The sequence below is a fragment of the Staurois parvus genome, unplaced genomic scaffold (assembly GCF_062004578.1).
Source record: "Staurois parvus isolate SC_StPar_1 unplaced genomic scaffold, SC_StPar_1.0 ptg000106l, whole genome shotgun sequence".
Lineage (NCBI taxonomy): Eukaryota > Metazoa > Chordata > Amphibia > Anura > Ranidae > Staurois > Staurois parvus.
Genome location: NW_028317902.1, coordinates 5,266,657 through 5,285,545, shown reverse-complemented (window position 1 = coordinate 5,285,545; position 18,889 = coordinate 5,266,657). Strand labels below are relative to the sequence as shown.

The 18,889-nt window shown below is 40.3% G+C and overlaps 1 protein-coding gene across 2 annotated transcripts in view; it reads left to right on the top strand.

Annotated features, from left to right (window-relative positions):
- The window catches only part of LOC149467553 (ferric reductase 1-like), a 65,341-nt gene extending 46,677 nt beyond the window's left edge, over positions 1-18,664 (top strand). For both annotated transcript variants that reach the window (XM_089671570.1, XM_089671569.1), the window contains 4 exons: positions 3,924-4,060; positions 8,066-8,157; positions 15,650-15,854; positions 18,322-18,664. In XM_089671570.1, coding sequence (XP_089527696.1) covers positions 3,924-4,060; positions 8,066-8,157; positions 15,650-15,854; positions 18,322-18,396 — 509 coding nt within the window. In that variant the 3' untranslated portion in view covers positions 18,397-18,664. The remainder of the gene's footprint in view (positions 1-3,923; positions 4,061-8,065; positions 8,158-15,649; positions 15,855-18,321) is intronic.
- The last annotated feature ends 225 nt before the right edge of the window (positions 18,665-18,889 follow it).

The window sequence follows — 18,889 nt, the reverse complement described above, 5'->3', positions numbered from 1 at the left end:
TGGTCATCTCCTGTACTGTGTCCGCAGTCTCTGGTCATCTCCTGTACTATGTCTGCAGTCCATTAGTTCAGAATTTTTTTTTCCTGTTTTCTGCCTCTAAAACCTAGGTGCGTCTTATGGTCAGGTGCGTCTTATGGAGCGAAAAATACGGTATATGGTATTAGTCGTTTATAGCGCTGAACTACATATTTTATGATTATCTTGGAAGGTTTTATGGTTCCCTTTTTAGTGTACCAGCTGCTACCTGTTTTAAGCGCTCGCTGAACCCCCCCCCTTTTAATTTTTCGATATCCCACTTCGTGAATACTATCGTTATTGGCAAATAAGACATTTTTTCAACTCGCATTTTGGTTTGATATCTTTGTCCCCGATTAAGTTTTTTGAAGGTATCACCCGTGACTCTCCTAGGAGTAGAAGTCTTATTTCAGATTTGTACCGCCTTATTTTGGAAACTATCTTTCCCTCATCCCCTTTATACAGACAGAAATGGGAAGCTGATAGTGGTATCACCTTCTCTTCAGAGGACTGGGACTACATAGTGGATAACATACGTAAGAGCTCTAGATCTCTTTCTGTCTGTGAGACGACCCTTAAAGTATTAACCCGCTGATATTATACCCCCTCTAGGATACACATCATGTTCCCAGAGACGTCCCACCTTTGCTTCCGGGGTTGCGGCCTAGCTGGTACCCTTGTACATACATTTTGGGCCTGTCCAAGCAATTCATTGATATGGCGTAAGATCTCTGCAGTGGCCTCTGCTGTGGCTTATACTCCGGTGCACTTGTCTAAGTAGACTTGCCTACTTGGAGCCCATATCTCCGGAACATGGACTGAGGCTATGAGGCTGATTCACACCATCTGTGTATTGGCCCTATGGGCTATTGCCCTTCATTGGAAGTTGGCCACGGTACCACTGGCCTCAGTTTTACGAAGAGTCGATATGGTGATGCTCATGGAACGTATTCACTATACGTTACTGGATAGGATGCACTTATTTGACAAAAAATGGGATGCTTGGAAAATTCATAGACATTTACTGTCTGACCAATGAATATTCATAATTTAATTGATGGTATCTTTCTGTTGGTGGCCTTATTGCTCTGTCTACTTTCCAGCCTACCTTGTTCATGTGCTTATCATTTATGTTCTACATAACCGTACCTTGTTGGAATGAATATTACAGATGTGCCTTGTTTTTTCTGTTGGATATTATACCTTATGCTGTTAAGCTGTTTTTGCAGCCTATTTCTTAATAAATAAAGACGTTTGTAAACTAAACAAAAATTAGAAACAGGTTTCTACTTACCTGCTGTGTGCAGAACGACCCTGAACTTCCTCTTCTCGGGTCCCCAACTAGCGCTCCTGGCTCCTTCTCTTCTCAGTGCTACCCCATAGGAAAACACTTCCTATGGGCGCCCACCTGCATGCTTATTTCCAAGCCCTGCTGTCTGCATCTGTAGAAACAAACATTGGGACTTGGCCTGCCCCCCCCCCGCTCCCTCGTCACTGGCTGTGATTGAAAGCAGCGGGCGCCAATGGCCCTCAGCAAAGTCATTGTGACCAAGAAGTGAGGGAAGAGGAGAGCTGCAGAAGTGTACAGCACTGGGTCGAATAAGGGCTCAGGTAAGTATAATGGGGGTGAGGGGTGATACTCATGCCTAAACATTTTTTACCTTAATGTAAGGAATGCATTAAGGTGAAAAATATTTAGGCTTTATAACTACTTTGAGACCTGGTCCAGACCTGGGAGGAAATACCCCAGGACACCATTTGCCTTCTCATTAGGAGCATACCCAGATGTTGTCAGGCATGCATACAAACACGTAGGGTCCATACAAACTGCTGAGTACCATTCTGAGTTGCTGCAATGAAATTTCAGCAAAATGGACTAGCCTGCTGCAATATTTTTTCACTTTGATTTTAGGGGTGTTTTTGGATTCAGTCCTCTGTAGGTTGATAATTTTCATTTCCATCAAACGATGGGGCATCCTTACGTTCCTAACACATTACCCAGTCCATATCAGTAGAGATATCCAGCATGATATTTTTCCCCATTGAGATCTGATGTGTTTTCAAAGTGTTCCTTAAATTTTTTTAAGTAGTGTATTTTAAACTGCATGGATTGTTTGACAAGGTGAGGGTTTACCTATACTTTAAAGTAGTTCACCCAAATCCTAACTAAGTCTAAACCTACTCGCAGCCACATTCTAAAACTAAAACCTAAAAATGTGTCTCCGTGTGGTGTCAGGGACAGAAGTCCCTGAAGTTAGTGAAGAAACTTGACAAGGTGGTGTGATAAGTGACCGCAGGGGTGCTAATTCTAACAGCAGCTATATAATTCATAAATTTAAAGTGTCACTAAGCCCAGAACCCTGCATTCACTATATCTGGTCTCCCACAGTACACAGAACATAGAAATGCAATTATTCTAGTAAATATAAACTTCTAAATACCTTTTCTCACCAGCAGTTAGAGCAGTCTTGTGACTTCAGCCGAGCACTGGTTAAAACTTGTAGGAGGAGTTTTCTTTCTGCTCTAGAAGGATGTAGAACCCCTGACCTCTGTTTGGACAGTGCTGATTGGCCCATCTGATCACGTGCACTCTCCCAAGAAAAGATAACCTCTCTAGCAATACACACTAAACTGAACATGTGCAGAAGGGCTACGGGTTCAGTTTGTCTTATCAGTGTGGACATTTGAACAAGAAGAGGGGCAGAGAAGTCAGGATCAAACAGTCTTTTTACACAATGCAGAGAATTAACCCCTTAGGTTCCACAGTGAGTATAACAAGTATGCTTTACTGCATATACAGACTGATTTTACTGTTGTGGGTTTAGTAACACTACATTGGTGGGCATGAAGTTCTCATGTAGTATGTATACAGTATCTTAATGTCCCTTGTAGCTTGTCCACAATCTCTGATTGTCTCCTATAGCATGTCCACACTCTATAACAGTCTTCTGCAGCATTACATATACTCAGAGGAATTCAATATTTCCCTACTGATTCTTTTCTGGTGCTATGGCCCTTTAAAATGGTCTTCCTGATTACAAAATCCCTACTGCCTGTGTAGTTAACAGGTGCTGCAGATTCAAATAATTCTTTCACAAAGTGACACTATTAATGCACCAAATTCAATAATTACCTCCAGTTTGTAGATAACAAAATTGGAGGTAATGAAAGATTAAGAGGCAGAGTGCCTGTCTCTGTATGCAGTGTGCTCTCTCCCTGTCACTAGTTGTTAAGGACACTGTCTTCTTTCCAGCCGACAGCCTCTTAGCAACCAGTGACACTACAGCGGGGACTAGTTATGCTGCAGTGCCTGATGGGGAATCTGAGATTCTAGTTCCCTTTCAGGTTCTCTTTCTCTCCCTGTAAGTGACAGCAAGCAGTGGACTGATTCTATAGACAATAGAATGGTTAATGTCTGCCCGCTGCCTGCTGTCACTCACAAGGAGAGGGGACCTAATGGGGAACTTGTGTCTGTGAATCCCCATCAGGCTCCATCCCCCCAGATGCAAAACTCCCCACCACTGCACTATCTGTGTGGTCTTGGTAGATGCAGGAGGAAGGTCAGCTGCACTGAGGCCACGGTATCCATATGTACATTGTGGCCTTGGTGCACCTCCATTTGTGGTGCAAGCCCAAGATTCAATTACCTTTTTACAACATGTACATGAATCTGTTGCCTGGACAGACATTAGTTTTGTGGCAGCGTTGGAATTCTAGACTCTTTATAAATTTCCCTAACTGTATATTATGTGTTGTTCCTTATGATGTCACTTGCTCCCCCCCCCTTTTATTATTTAGTAACTCAACCATCACTACTAATTTATAGGTAAAATATTTCAATTCAAATACATATCTTCTAACATGCATATTACAATTAATTACATTTCAGTTTGCTTTTAATTTTGCAGTCACTCTCACCAGCAGTAGTGGTGCAACTCAGTTTAAAGGTTTTCTAATCCAAGCCCGATCAGGCAGCAACACTACCCCTTTGGGCTCCTTCCAAACTTCATCGAATGCACAGACTCTTGTTTGCACAACAACTGCTGTGAGTATAGACATGTATTTAATGCATGCCACTAATTAACTATAGGTAAAAAGTGCCAGTAAAATTTGGTGATGTATTTTATGTTATATTGTAAGTCATACAAAGCAACCAATAAGTCTCTGATAGTGTATGGCTGAAAAATGTTTGTAGTGTTTCCTAATGAATGCAAAATCAGTAGAATTAGTGGTGGGTGGGTAGGGCATGTATGTGGGATTTAGAAAAGGTCAGCTCTCTGGCAGTATGATAATAATATTGAATAGTCATTTTGAACTCCACACATAATAGACTTAAAGCAATGCAGTTCTGTATTCAGTGAAAAAACTATGAAAACATATTTTGCAGCTAGTGTAAATACCTGAATTTGACTTGCAATCCCTTGTACAGCAGCACTTAGCCTGAAAAAAGGACCGGCAGCAATGGGTGCTAATCAAGTACGCTGCATGCAAAATTGCTGACAAGTAACATGCTGATAGGTGAGAGAAATGATCCCACCAATCATCTTTCCACCTTTACCACTCCAGCTCTTACATGTAATTGCCCCCTTCCTAGTGCTACTCAGTACAGCAGATGAGAGGACCGCTATAGTTTACATTTCAGAATAAAGTTGGCCATACATTGATAGGTCTTATTTCATTCAGCCAACAGGTTCCCTCATCATCACAAACAAGGTGTATGTCGGAACCCCCCTCCATTCCCACCAGGACATTGTATTTTGACAGATATACTGATCAATGGCTGCAGCTGATTGGCTGATTTGTGTGGAGTTGGTCTTTAAAGTGGTTGTAAACCTCTAACATAAACAATGAACAAAGCATATCCTTCTATAGTACCGTATCATCCTGAATCCAAAACACTGAGTGATAGGACACAACAGCCTCCTGGGTGATAACTGCCCCCCCCTCCTACAGACAGCAGATCACTGAAACTATGGCAGTGTGTAGGGGGGGTGTCCATTCCCTTGCTTATGTTTATGTTTCAGGTTTCACTGGAGTGTGCTCTAGCTGGGCAGTGTGTGTGACATTAGATCCCCACCCCTCGCCTTCTACTTCTGAGATACGTCCTTTGATCTGTATGTTTTATATGGCTGTAGAGGAGAGATGGAGCAGTTAAGACACAACTTATATAGGAGGATTTGTTTCATCTCTTTGTATAACCTGAGGCCAGTCACTTCACTGAGTATAAGTAAAGCTGAGTACACAATAGGGTTGTCACCTCATCCCTTTAACCTCTTCCCACCTGGCCTCTGGCTGAATGGCGGCCAGCAAAAACACTCACCTTTCCAGGTGGATGCCATACAGTGTCCTTTCGCACATGTGCAGTTTGTGAAACTGCAGAGCCGCGCAGCAGTGCGATCTGTCACCAGCCGTGTACCTCGGACACGGCCGATGACAGATCTGAGTACCAGCCCCGTTGCCGGTAACATGTGACCAATCACAGCAGGTTACATGACAGTTGTATACAATGGATGGCTTCATTCATGCCATCCATTGTATCCTAGTGTGTCTAGCTGTGAATGGTCACAGAGATCACATGCACAAGCTGGGCCAATCACAGCCCAGCTGTGTCATGTGATTAGCAGTGACCAAATCACAGCTAAGCGCAAAAAAACCCCAAAAAAAAAACCCCTAACTGAATCGATGTCATTCAGGTAACTGCTTGCTTATAATGCAAATTGTGTAAAGAAAAAAAAAATACTGATCACTTCCCCAAAGTAGTACAATGTTACTATGGTAACATTGTTCTACTTTGGTCATAGTGAAATATGAAAATAAATCTTAAAAAAAAAAAAATAATAATAAAAAATTAAAAAAAAAAAAAAATGTAAATGTTTTTTTTTCATACTGTCACCAGTCAAGCGTCCCTGATCACCACCATGCCAGTTATATGATGACACTGTACTGCACTGGTGACAGTATGTAAAAAAAATTTTTTTTTACATTTTTAAATTTTCTGAAAAATTATGACAAAAAAAATACAACTTCAAAAAACTCGCCATGCCTCTTATGAAGTACATCGGACTGTCTACTCTGCAAAAAGGGGTCATTTGGGGGATATCTGTACTGTTCTGACATTCTTGGACCTCAAGAAATTAGATTGGCTGTCAGTACTTCAGGATTGATCAATTTTCAGATATATCCCATAGTTTGTGAACTCTATAACTTTCCTACAAACTAAAAAATACATCCTAATTTAGGTTATTTTCACCAAAGACATGTAGCAGAATACATCTTGACCTAAATTTACGAAGAACAATTATTTATTTGCAAACATTTATAACAGAAACAAAGAAAAACATGTTTTTTTTTCAAAATGTTTGGCCTTTTTTGTTAATTTAGCAAAAAATAAAAACCCCAGTGGTGATTTAATACCACCAAAAGAAAGCTCTAGTTGTGTGAAGAAAATTATAAAATGTTGTATGACCGCGTAATTGTCATTCAAAGTTTCAGAGCGCTGAAACCTGAAAAATGGCCTGGGCAGGAAGGGGGTAAAAGTGCCCGGTATAGAAGAGGTTAAAACTGAACACATTTTAATTACACAGGTTCTGTGGCTGATTAAGGTGATAATCAAAATCACTTAGTGCCTTATTTGCATTAAACTAGCCTTGGAAATCTCATGCGCAGTTTTTTCTTCTTTTTTTTTTTGCTGGATTTACCTGGTTCATTTTGCGCTGAATCTCTAAGACATTTATACAGTATGTTTGAGGTTGTTAATGCGGGACTTCACATGTACTAGTGAGCTATATTGTTATATCATAACCTCTGTCTTTGATACTTTTTGTACGTTAAAATCTTTAATAAAAACTATCGGAAAATAAATTAGCCTCAGAACCTGTGTAACTAATATGTGTTCGGTACTAGGCAACCCTAGTACACAAGGATTGAAATTCTGCTGGCTCAACAGGGGCCAGCTGAATTTCGATCTGTGTTTAGCCCTCTTTGTTCAACAGAAGCCAATTTTTAGATTGGTTCTGCTGGAAAATCAGCATTTTATTTTACCTGCTGAGTGAAAAAAAAAACCTCACAGTGTATACCCAATTTAAGTGTTTCCAACCACTTTAAACAAACAAACTAACTGAGATGCATATAACCAAATGTTTATATTGCATGATAAGCAAAGTTAACAAGAATGTAACAACATGGGACAAGGATAATAGAAATTACATTCCTTGAAGAAAATATTACAGGATTAATGCCAAGGTGTTAACTAGATGTGTGATTTGTTTCATTGTTCAAAGATTGGGATGTATCCAAATTTCTAACAAATACAGTACATACAGTAACAAATTTGAAAGAATCCAAAATAAATTATAATGAAAACAACTAATACAGTTGTATTTATTCATTCATTTGTTTGGGACTTCAGAGGGTTTTGTAAATCCAAAATTATCTGTCACACTGGAGTAGATTTACTTAATCTGGTGCAGCTGTGCATGGTAGCTAATCAGCTTCTGACTTCAGCTTGTTCAACTAAGCTTTGACAATAAAACCTGGAAGCTGATTGGTTTCTCTGCAGAGCTGCAGCAGATTTTGCACTCTCCAGTTTTAGCAACTAACCCCTACTCTGTATTGTTATTTTTGGCTAATGCCAAAATCACAAAATATTAAAGTTGCAAGCAAGTCATGTCAAAGTTGAAAGCAAGTGGCATCAAAGTTGCAAGCAAGTCACTGAAATAACATAAGGACATAACGAATTAATCTGAATTTTCTGAAAATACAAATTAATTCTTATATGAAACAAATTTGAATATACAAAACTAATTCTGAAAACAAAACAAATATGCTGAAACAAAATGTTTGAAATTAAACAAATGTTTTCATTGTGCACATCTCCATGGATAAGCAAATACTTTGCATCCCATGCAATGCAATACTCAATGTTTGTGCATATACATGACAGAAAAAAAATCAATAATTTCTACCGGCAATCTTATTTCCTCCAGTTTTTATGTATATGGTTTATATTATCATGAAATTGCAAACATTTAGATTCATACTTTAATTGCAGAGTTCAGTCAGTCACACGTCCAGTTCTGGAAAGACCAGCCTACAGGTGACATGGGTAGCACCAACGTCCATCACTGCAGATATTCAAATCAAGTAAGATTCTTCTGAATATTTAATATAACAAAGATCCAACAGCTTCATATAGTTACTTCTACTTGCTAGCCCTTCCAGGAGCTGCCAACACAAATTGCATCACCTTGTAAAAAAGATCCATTATAAACTCAAAGAATGGCAGCCCTCCCACATCCCACAATCTCGCTATTGCCCTTTGCACACATGGGGAGGGGGGATTTAATTTTTGTGCATCTCTCCTGGTGTTCTAATGCACTCGGGGGGCACAGGTACAGCGTCCAGCCCTGCTGCCTGCAGCTTCCCAGAGTCTAAGGTTGGACTGACAGAATGCTGTACAGAGTGGTACTCACATTTAAGGCCCTATGTGTTCAGGGACAGATGTCTATAATGCAGTGGTGGTCATCTCCATCTAGCGTCCGGCATACGCACTACTTAATTCGATATTACGTCACTAGTACACAAGAAACCTGCAAGGGGGCCCCAAGGTTTTGACTGCCAGGGTGCCTCCCCAGAGTTTAATCCAGCACTAGCTAGACCACCTGTGTTCACGGAGGCCTAAAAGTTTTCAAAATCAACATAATTCCAGACATTATTCAAGATACTTTTAGCTCTTAGGACCTGTTTACACTTGTGTTAGCCCTCTGAAAAGTGATATGCAATATTTGACAGGTATGGGCAGCACAGTGGCTAAATGGCTAGCACTTCCACCTGTCAGTACTAGGGTCGTTGGTTCAAATCCCAGCCACGGCACCACCTGCCTGGAGTTTGCATGTTCTCCCTGTGCCTGCGTGGGTTTCCTCTGGGTACTCCGGTTTCCTCCTACACTCCAAAGGCATGCTGGTAGGTTAATTGGCTCCTGTCTAAATCGTCCCTAGTATGTGTATGTATGAATGTGAGTTAGGGACTTTAGATTGTATGCCCCTTCAGGGTTAGGGACTGATGTGAATGTACAATATATATGTAAAGTGCTGAGTAAATTGATGGCGCTATACAAGTACCTGTAATAAATAAATAAGTAGGTGTCAAGGAGGCATTTGTTTGTTTTAACTCCAGTCACTTGAACTGGTTTAATTTGATGGGCAGTGCTGTAATGAGGGGGGGGGGGGTATCGAGCCCTTATAGGCCTAACCATGGCAGCAGTCCAGAAAAAAACTTAACACACTGGGGTTATAACTAGAGATGAGCGAATTATTCAAAAATTCGATTCGGCTGATTCGCCGAATTTGAGGAAGAAATTTGATTCGATGCGAATTTATTCGCTGCAAATTTAACTTATAAAAAGGGTTTCTAGGCTTCAGAGAGCCTTTATATTAGTGCAGAACACTGTACCTTTAATTTAAATGCCCTTGGAGATGAGGAAGGAGAAGGAGAAGGAGAAGGATGAGAAGAAGGAGAAGGATGAGAAGAAGGAGAAGGATGAGAAGAAGGAGAAGGATGAGAAGAAGGAGAAGGAGAAGGAGAAGGAGAAGGATGAGAAGAAGGAGAAGGAGAAGGATGAGAAGAAGGAGAAGGAGAAGGATGAGAAGAAGGAGAAGGAGAAGGATGAGAAGAAGGAGAAGGAGAAGGATGAGAAGAAGGAGAAGGATGAGAAGAAGGAGAAGGATGAGAAGAAGGAGAAGGATGAGGAGAAGGATGAGAAGAAGGAGAAGGATGAGAAGAAGAAGGATGAGAAGAAGAAGAAGGATGAGAAGAAGGAGAAGGATGAGAAGAAGGAGAAGGATGAGAAGAAGAAGAAGGATGAGAAGAAGAAGAAGGATGAGAAGAAGGAGAAGGATGAGAAGAAGAAGAAGAAGGATGAGAAGAAGAAGAAGGATGAGAAGAAGGAGAAGGATGAGAAGAAGGAGAAGGAGAAGGATGAGACGAAGGAGAAGGAGAAGGATGAGAAGAAGGAGAAGGAGAAGGATGAGAAGAAGGAGAAGGATGAGAAGAAGGAGAAGGATGAGAAGAAGGATGAGAAGAAGAAGAAGGATGAGAAGAAGGAGAAGGATGAGAATAAGAAGGATGAGAAGAAGAAGAAGAAGGATGAGAAGAAGGAGAAGGATGAGAAGAAGGAGAAGGATGAGAAGAAGAAGAAGGATGAGAAGAAGAAGAAGGATGAGAAGAAGAAGAAGGATGAGAAGAAGAAGGATGAGAAGAAGGAGAAGGATGAGAAGAAGGAGAAGGATGAGAAGAAGAAGAAGGATGAGAAGAAGAAGAAGGATGAGAAGAAGGAGAAGGATGAGAAGAAGGAGAAGGATGAGAAGAAGAAGAAGGATGAGAAGAAGAAGGATGAGAAGAAGGAGAATTCCAAGCCGGCAAAAAGTGTATCTGCAGAGCTCCGCTATTTCTGACAGTTCTCTGACATTCACATTTACAGCGGTTGAAACATTGTATCTATTTGTTTCCATAAATGGAAACAAATAGATACAATGTTTCAACCGCTGTAAATGTGAATGTCAGAGAACTGTCAGAAATAGCGGAGCTCTGCAGATACACTTAGCGGAGCTCTGCAGATACACTTTTTGCCGGCTTGGAATTCTTCTTATTTTCATCCTACTTCTTCTTCTTCTTCTTCTTCTTCATCCTCATCCTCATCCTCAGAAGAAGAAGATGAGGATGAGGATGAAGAAGAAGAAGAAGAAGAAGAAGTAGGATGAAAATAAGAAGAATTCCAAGCCGGCAAAAAGTGTATCTGCAGAGCTCCTCTATTTCTGACAGTTCTCTGACATTCACATTTACAGCGGTTGAAACATTGTATCTATTTGTTTCCATAAATGGAAACAAATAGATACAATGTTTCAACCGCTGTAAATGTGAATGTCAGAGAACTGTCAGAAATAGCGGAGCTCTGCAGATACACTTAGCGGAGCTCTGCAGATACACTTTTTGCCGGCTTGGAATTCTTCTTATTTTCATCCTACTTCTTCTTCTTCTTCTTCTTCATCCTCATCCTCAGAAGAAGAAGAAGAGGATGAGGATGAGGATGAAGAAGAAGAAGAAGAAGAAGAAGTAGGATGAAAATAAGAAGAATTCCAAGCCGGCAAAAAGTGTATCTGCAGAGCTCCTCTATTTCTGACAGTTCTCTGACATTCACATTTACAGCGGTTGAAACATTGTATCTATTTGTTTCCATAAATGGAAACAAATAGATACAATGTTTCAACCGCTGTAAATGTGAATGTCAGAGAACTGTCAGAAATAGCGGAGCTCTGCAGATACACTTAGCGGAGCTCTGCAGATACACTTTTTGCCGGCTTGGAATTCTTCTTATTTTCATCCTACTTCTTCTTCTTCTTCTTCTTCATCCTCATCCTCAGAAGAAGAAGAAGAGGATGAGGATGAAGAAGAAGAAGAAGTAGGATGAAAATAAGAAGAATTCCAAGCCGGCAAAAAGTGTATCTGCAGAGCTCCTCTATTTCTGACAGTTCTCTGACATTCACATTTACAGCGGTTGAAACATTGTATCTATTTGTTTCCATTTATGGAAACAAATAGATACAATGTTTCAACCGCTGTAAATGTGAATGTCAGAGAACTGTCAGAAATAGCGGAGCTCTGCAGATACACTTAGCGGAGCTCTGCAGATACACTTTTTGCCGGCTTGGAATTCTTCTTATTTTCATCCTACTTCTTCTTCTTCTTCATCCTCATCCTCATCCTCAGAAGAAGAAGAAGAGGATGAGGATGAAGAAGAAGAAGAAGAAGAAGTAGGATGAAAATAAGAAGAATTCCAAGCCGGCAAAAAGTGTATCTGCAGAGCTCCTCTATTTCTGACAGTTCTCTGACATTCACATTTACAGCGGTTGAAACATTGTATCTATTTGTTTCCATAAATGGAAACAAATAGATACAATGTTTCAACCGCTGTAAATGTGAATGTCAGAGAACTGTCAGAAATAGAGGAGCTCTGCAGATACACTTAGCGGAGCTCTGCAGATACACTTTTTGCCGGCTTGGAATTCTTCTTATTTTCATCCTACTTCTTCTTCATCCTCATCCTCATCCTCAGAAGAAGAAGAGGATGAGGATGAAGAAGAAGAAGAAGAAGAAGTAGGATGAAAATAAGAAGAATTCCAAGCCGGCAAAAAGTGTATCTGCAGAGCTCCTCTCTTTCTGACAGTTCTCTGACATTCACATTTACAGCGGTTGAAACATTGTATCTATTTGTTTCCATTTATGGAAACAAATAGATACAATGTTTCAACCGCTGTAAATGTGAATGTCAGAGAACTGTCAGAAATAGAGGAGCTCTGCAGATACACTTTTTGCCAGCTTGGAATTCTTCTTATTTTCATCCTACTTCTTCTTCTTCTTCTTCTTCTTCTTCTTCATCCTCATCCTCATCCTCTTCTTCTTCTGCTGAGGATGAGGATGAAGAAGAAGAAGAAGAAATAGGATGAAAATAAGAAGAATTCCAAGCCGGCAAAAAGTGTATCTGCAGAGCTCCTCTATTTCTGACAGTTCTCAGAGAACTGTCAGAAATAGAGGAGCTCTGCAGATACACTTTTTGCCGGCTTGGAATTCTTCTTATTTTCATCCTACTTCTTCTTCTTCTTCTTCTTCATCCTCATCCTCATCCTCTTCTTCTGAGGATGAGGATGAAAAAGAAGAAGAAGAAGTAGGATGAAAATAAGAAGAATTCCAAGCCAGCAAAAAGTGTATCTGCAGAGCTCCGCTATTTCTGACAGTTCTCTGACATTCACATTTACAGCGGTTGAAACATTGTATCTATTTGTTTCCATAAATGAAGAATAAAAACATCTGTATCCTAAATGGAAACAAATAGATACAATGTTTCAACCGCTGTAAATGTGAATGTCAGAGAACTGTCAGAAATAGCGGAGCTCTGCAGATACACTTTTTGCCGGCTGTAGAAGGGATGAAAATCGGACGATCGGGGAAAATTCGATTCGTGCATCCGAAGTTGGCTAATATTCGGATTCGGCACGAATCGAATTTTTCCTGAAATTCGAAACGAATTCCACTTCGCCTGGTTCGATTCGCTCATCTCTAGTTATAACCCTCCCTTACTCTCTCTACTTTTTAGATACAAAGGATACAAAGAATCCTTGGTTGTCACTAGGGTCAGCAGAACTAGTGTTTGGAAGATTCCCCCTCTATTTCTCTTCTGGTGACATCCCAAATCCAGGATTATCTTTTCCTTTCACTTTCTGTGATAACAGTAAACAGGACAAATAGAGAGGGAGAGTCTCCCTAGCGGGGGAACAGACAGCAGTAAAAACCTGACAAGGATTCTAATCCATCTCCACTCTAACCAAAACTCTAACTGTGGCAGGCGCAGCACCCTTTGGTGCCTAGTGCGCTGTGGCATTAGAAAAATTATGCAATTGCTGTTTCTTTGTTTGATTAGACTGACTTTACTCTGTAATTCCTCCAATGCCGCTCTATGGATGCAGTAGGTTTAAAGAGCACACCGAATACTTTAGTTAACTTCTTTAATAACTTCAATCTTCTTCATATAACACTGCTTACAATGGCTTGTTTCATTTATCATACAGTAGCTTATTTCTTTCATATTACAGTGGTTTGATTCGATAGCTTATCTCGATAGGTTCAATAGATTCGATAAATTTGTTCTGTATATTTCGATAGATTGATAAATTCACTTGGATTTATAAATTCGTTATATTCGATAAGTTCGATAAGTTTGGTGGAACTACAAGTAAAACACACACACAACAGTTTTACACACAGATCTACCTGCACTGTTAAACAATAGAGGAAAACACAAGTGCATTAAATACCTATTTGGCCTTCTCTGCTTCCATAAAGCTTTTCTGATTGGAACTGTCTGTTTCCTCTTCTGTCTGGTGAGCATGTGTCTCTAGAAAATCCTAGCAGGGAGTTTTTACACAGGCATAAATGTGAAACTGGCTGGGATTGGTTAAGGCTCTGTACAGTATGAGGCTGTCTGTGATTGGCTCATCTTTAACTAACTCTTAAAGGCATATTTTCCTTTTCTGCTTCTGCTAACACAATGAATATATAAATGTCATATAACAATCAAAGACATAAATTACAGCAATGATTTTGCTTTTGGCTTTAACATATGCACATATATACTATACTGAGGTTATTGGCAGGTTTGGTATACACATATATGTGAACCATATTAACAACCTAGGACTGGTCTTAGCTGGCCAGCTACACTAACCTTTAGCTATACTTTAAGGTTTTCTTTGGACTGCTGCCACAGTTCGACATGCAAGAGCAACAAGTGACTTAAATAGCATTTGGGATTATTTTGAAAAGTTATAGAGAGATAGTAGTAGCGCTGTCATTCTTTGAATTTATATTAAAATGTAACTAAAGGCATTTTTTTTTTCATTTTGAATAGGGTAGGGGAGGGTTTTTCCTGTCATTTTTTTTTTTGCTGACTCTCTGCTGACTTTCAGCAGTCAATCATGTGCAAGCAAAAATGCAGTTTTTAGTGGCCCTGCATGTGATTAGATATTCTTTGCAAAGTGAAATTTCACCACGTTCACTAAGCTCTGGGGAAAATTTCCTTGCAAATGCAACTTTCCTTGCAAAATGAACAGTGTATTTGCCTTTACTAAATCAATCACATAAAGGGGGGTGACTATACTATACTATCAAGGTGGGTGTTAGACTATTTTGCGCCCTAGGCAAGACCAGCTGCTTGCGCCCCCCCCCAAAACAAATAAAACAATTAATAAATAGAATTTTTTAAAAACAGTAGAAAATAAATTATGAAACTGCTAAATTTCTTTTAATTTGCAAAAATAAGATGCCACCATCACCAATATTAAAGACAAAATCAGTGTCACGTACAGACTGTATCTGTGGCTGGCAGGGTGACAGTTACAGTGAGTAGAGGATGATGGATACACACAGATGAGCAGGCCCAGCAGGCACTAGAAGAGCAGGCTTTGGGATGGTGATGATGTCATCACTCACTGACACATTGCACATGTGATGTATGACCAGCTGGCTTACACACACACAGGCAGACAGACATTACCTTCCTCCGCAGGCACAGTTTTGACTCTGCTGATGAATGGGAAGAGAAGGACTGGAACACCACAGTGATCAGCTTCTGCCAGTCGGCTTGCAGTAAGGGACTGAATCTGAGAGGAACACTGGCAGGAGCGGCAGCTAAGCTGCTACACTGGCCCCAGACACCTGACAACTTCCTCTGTCCTTTCTTCCTCTAACCTGCCACCCCTCCCCTCTGCTGGAGGATCATTCATGACGTGGCAGCATCCCGCACAGAGAAAGTGCTGGCCTGAGCTGCGCCCAGGCACCCCTAGGTGGCAGTGCACCCTAGGCAGCTGCCTAGGTTGCCTTGTGGAAACCCCAGATCTGTATATTATACCATACCATATCAGCAGACACAATATTCTTTTTTAATATACTGAACACTTTTAAGGTAAATAGTGCTTCTCTAGAGGATATTGCTTAGCAACCAAATAAGTTGCGTATTTGCAGAATATCTTTGGGTAAAGAGAAAGGTGGTGTTAACTCTAATTATTTACAAAGCTATTTTTTTCAGAGCCACAATTGTACAAACAGAGAAGGTTTTTTGGACTAATGTCGGTAGTGCAACACTTTCATATATGGCAGTGCCCAGCACCACAAACAGTTCCACCACTGCCACCTCTGCCACTTCCAGTTCCACTGCGGGGACCACTAATACCTCTGCCACTTCCAGTTCCACTGTGAGGACCGCTACCATCTTTGCCACTTCCAGTTCCACGGTAAGCACTACCACCAAATTCAATTCCACCACAAGAACAGGAAGAAGCAGCTACAAGACCAGTCACCATGTATAAGTAGAGAGAGCAGTAGTGAGCTGTACCTGTAAGGTATATAATATGTAATTTTGTATTTGTTGCCTTCTGCCGGGTGAATGTAACATTTCCGAACATTCAATTCTAAGTGAAAATAGCCTTAGCCACTTGCTTACAGGGCAATTATACCCCCTTCTTGCCCAGGCCAATTATCAGCTTTCAGCACTGTCACACTTTGACAATTGCGCGGTCATGCAACACTGCACACAAACAACATTTTTATAATTTTTTGGAGACAGATAGAGCTTTCTTTTGGTGGTATTTAATCACCACTGGGCTTTTATTTTCTGCTAAACAAACTAAAAAAGACTGAAAATTAAAATAAAAAAGTTTTTTTTCATAGTTTCTGTCATAAAATTTTGTAAAAAAGTAATTTTGATGGCCACAGGTATGTGACATTGACGGGAACTGACAGGTGGCACTGATGGCACTACACTGATCATCAGTCCCCTCTAAGGAATGCTGATTACCGGCTCTCCTTTCCTCATGCGTGGTTAGGAGCATGGCATTTCCTGTTTACATGCGATCAGCTGTGATTGGACACAGCTGGTTACATGACAGAGCCGATGTCATTGGCTCTTTATTATATTAATATTATACAGGATTTATATAGCGCCAACAGTTTGCTCAGCACTTTACAATATGAAGGGAAACAATACATCAACAATACAGTTCAATACAAGAGGAATTTGAGGGCCCTGCTCCTTGGAGCTTACTCTGATCGGTGATCCGCTGTGTCCCAAGGATACAGCACACGACCGATCGCAGCACCGCGTGCCCCCGGGGGCGTGCATGAGCAGTTAGAGTGGGAGGACGTCATATGACATCCTCCCAAAATGAGAAAACCGCCGCCCTCCCGTCATTATCTTATATGGTGGGCAGGAGGCGGTTAAGAACATATGACCAGAAAATGTAAAAAAACATTCAACCAACAGAGAAAATAGCCTAACACAACAGTGTTCCGACTTTGATCCCTGTGGTGAGCACAGGAATCTCTTCACATTGCAGAAGTCCAGCTCATGTTATTTCCATTTCTGATCAAATGCTGTTAGCCCTTAGCCTATAGTGCTAGTGTTTCCTCTAATGGTGCAATCTTTAACTTTTCTGGTCAAATGTTCTTACGGCTATTCTCTCCTAGGATCAAATGTTAGGGAATGTTATATTTGCTTGTGAAAGGCAGTAAATTGTAACTGTCATTTCAAACATATTACAAACATTACTGGTATTTTTCTCGACTTTTATGAGAATATTGGGACATTTTCATAGTGATTTATTTTTTACCAGACCCCCAAGATTTAGGTCAAAATACACATAACTCTCATATTTAGCAAATATTGGTGTAATGATGAATTTGCTTATAGTAGTTTGGAAGGCTGAAGGTGTATTACCTTTATGCATTTTTTGCATGAGGGTAAAAAACGTTCAGTGTGCACCTCCCCCCTCAGCTCCCCCCCCCCATATTCATCTAAGCCTGATGATGATCAAGTGGTGTGCTTGAGAGCAGCATTGGCTCCCACTGCAGTCAGTCATAGCCAGTGAGGAGGGAGCGGGGGGAAAGGCTGAGCCATGCTCTGTGTGTCTCACGGACACACAGAGCCAGCTCAGGAGCGAGCACGCTTGAGTGCCCCCAGAGCAAGCAGCTTGCTATTGGGGCACGCAGCAGAAGGCAGGGGTCAAAAGCGTTGGTGGGGGACCTGAGAAGAGGATGATAGGGGCTGCTTTGTGCAAAAACATTGCGCAGAGCAGGTAAGTATGATATGTTTGTTATTCAAAAATCAAAAGCGTTGGTGGGGGACCTGAGAAGAGGAGGATAGGGGCTGCTTTGTGAAAAAACATTGCACAGAGCAGATAAGTATGATATGTTTGTTATTTAGAAAAAAAAATCTGAATGTTTACAAATGCTTTAAGTAACCAACACTGGCCATCAGCTTCCAAAAATGGCATTAAAGTATGTCATGTGTAACCAGTTTTTTTAGTTTTGAATAGAGTAGGAACATCCCTATCGTTTTGTTTCTGCCTGTGTCATATTAGGGAGATGTACCTTCACTTCCTTTCCAGGAAACACAGCAAGAAGGGATAGGAAATTTCAGTAAAGTGAGTAATCTCTCTATTAGAGAGTTGTCACTGGAACAGGAGTTCTGGTGACAACTGTAACATTTTGTGGTCTCTCTAACTACAGCAAAATGTGACATTCTACTTTTTATACAATCGGCAAGAACAGCTCAAATATAAAAAAAATAACATTTATTTATACAAGAATAGAGAGATATATAGATAGATAGATAGATAGATACATAGATACATAGACAGATAGATAGAGATAGACTTTTTTTTGCAGTTCTGAGTTTTAACTGTTATACATTTTATGTTACAGACCCAGAATTTTCAAGCTTTCCTGATGTTCTGTGTTGTTGTGCCATTCCTTTCCTGGTACAATGAATGTTGGTAGTTTTCTTCAAGACAAAAGGAGTGCCTTAAATGTACAGCACCAATATACTGTAAATATTAGGCTACGGATGATGATATGTTAGCGACAAGATGACTGTAGTAATACAGGATGCTAGCAATGCTTATACTGTATTTTCTATAATGTGTATACTATATTTTATATATACTACAACAATATTAAACAGGTATTGAAATGATGTATCAAGGAATTGCTGAGAGAGGTGCACTGAAATTGTATCAATGGTAATAAACGATATTTGTTTACAAAAGGTGGTTGTAATTTTCTCATGTTGAAAGAAGTATGTGGTTTTCTAAGTATATCTGTATGTAATTATATAAATACATGTTTTGAAAAAAAAAATTGTTTTGTGCTCATGACATACAAAGTGAAATATTTGCCCATTTCTCGGATTGCAATGTTTGATGTTTAAAAAGGACCTTAACTGTGGAAGCTGCATAACCCCCCCCCCCCCCACAAAAATCAAGTGAGGGGC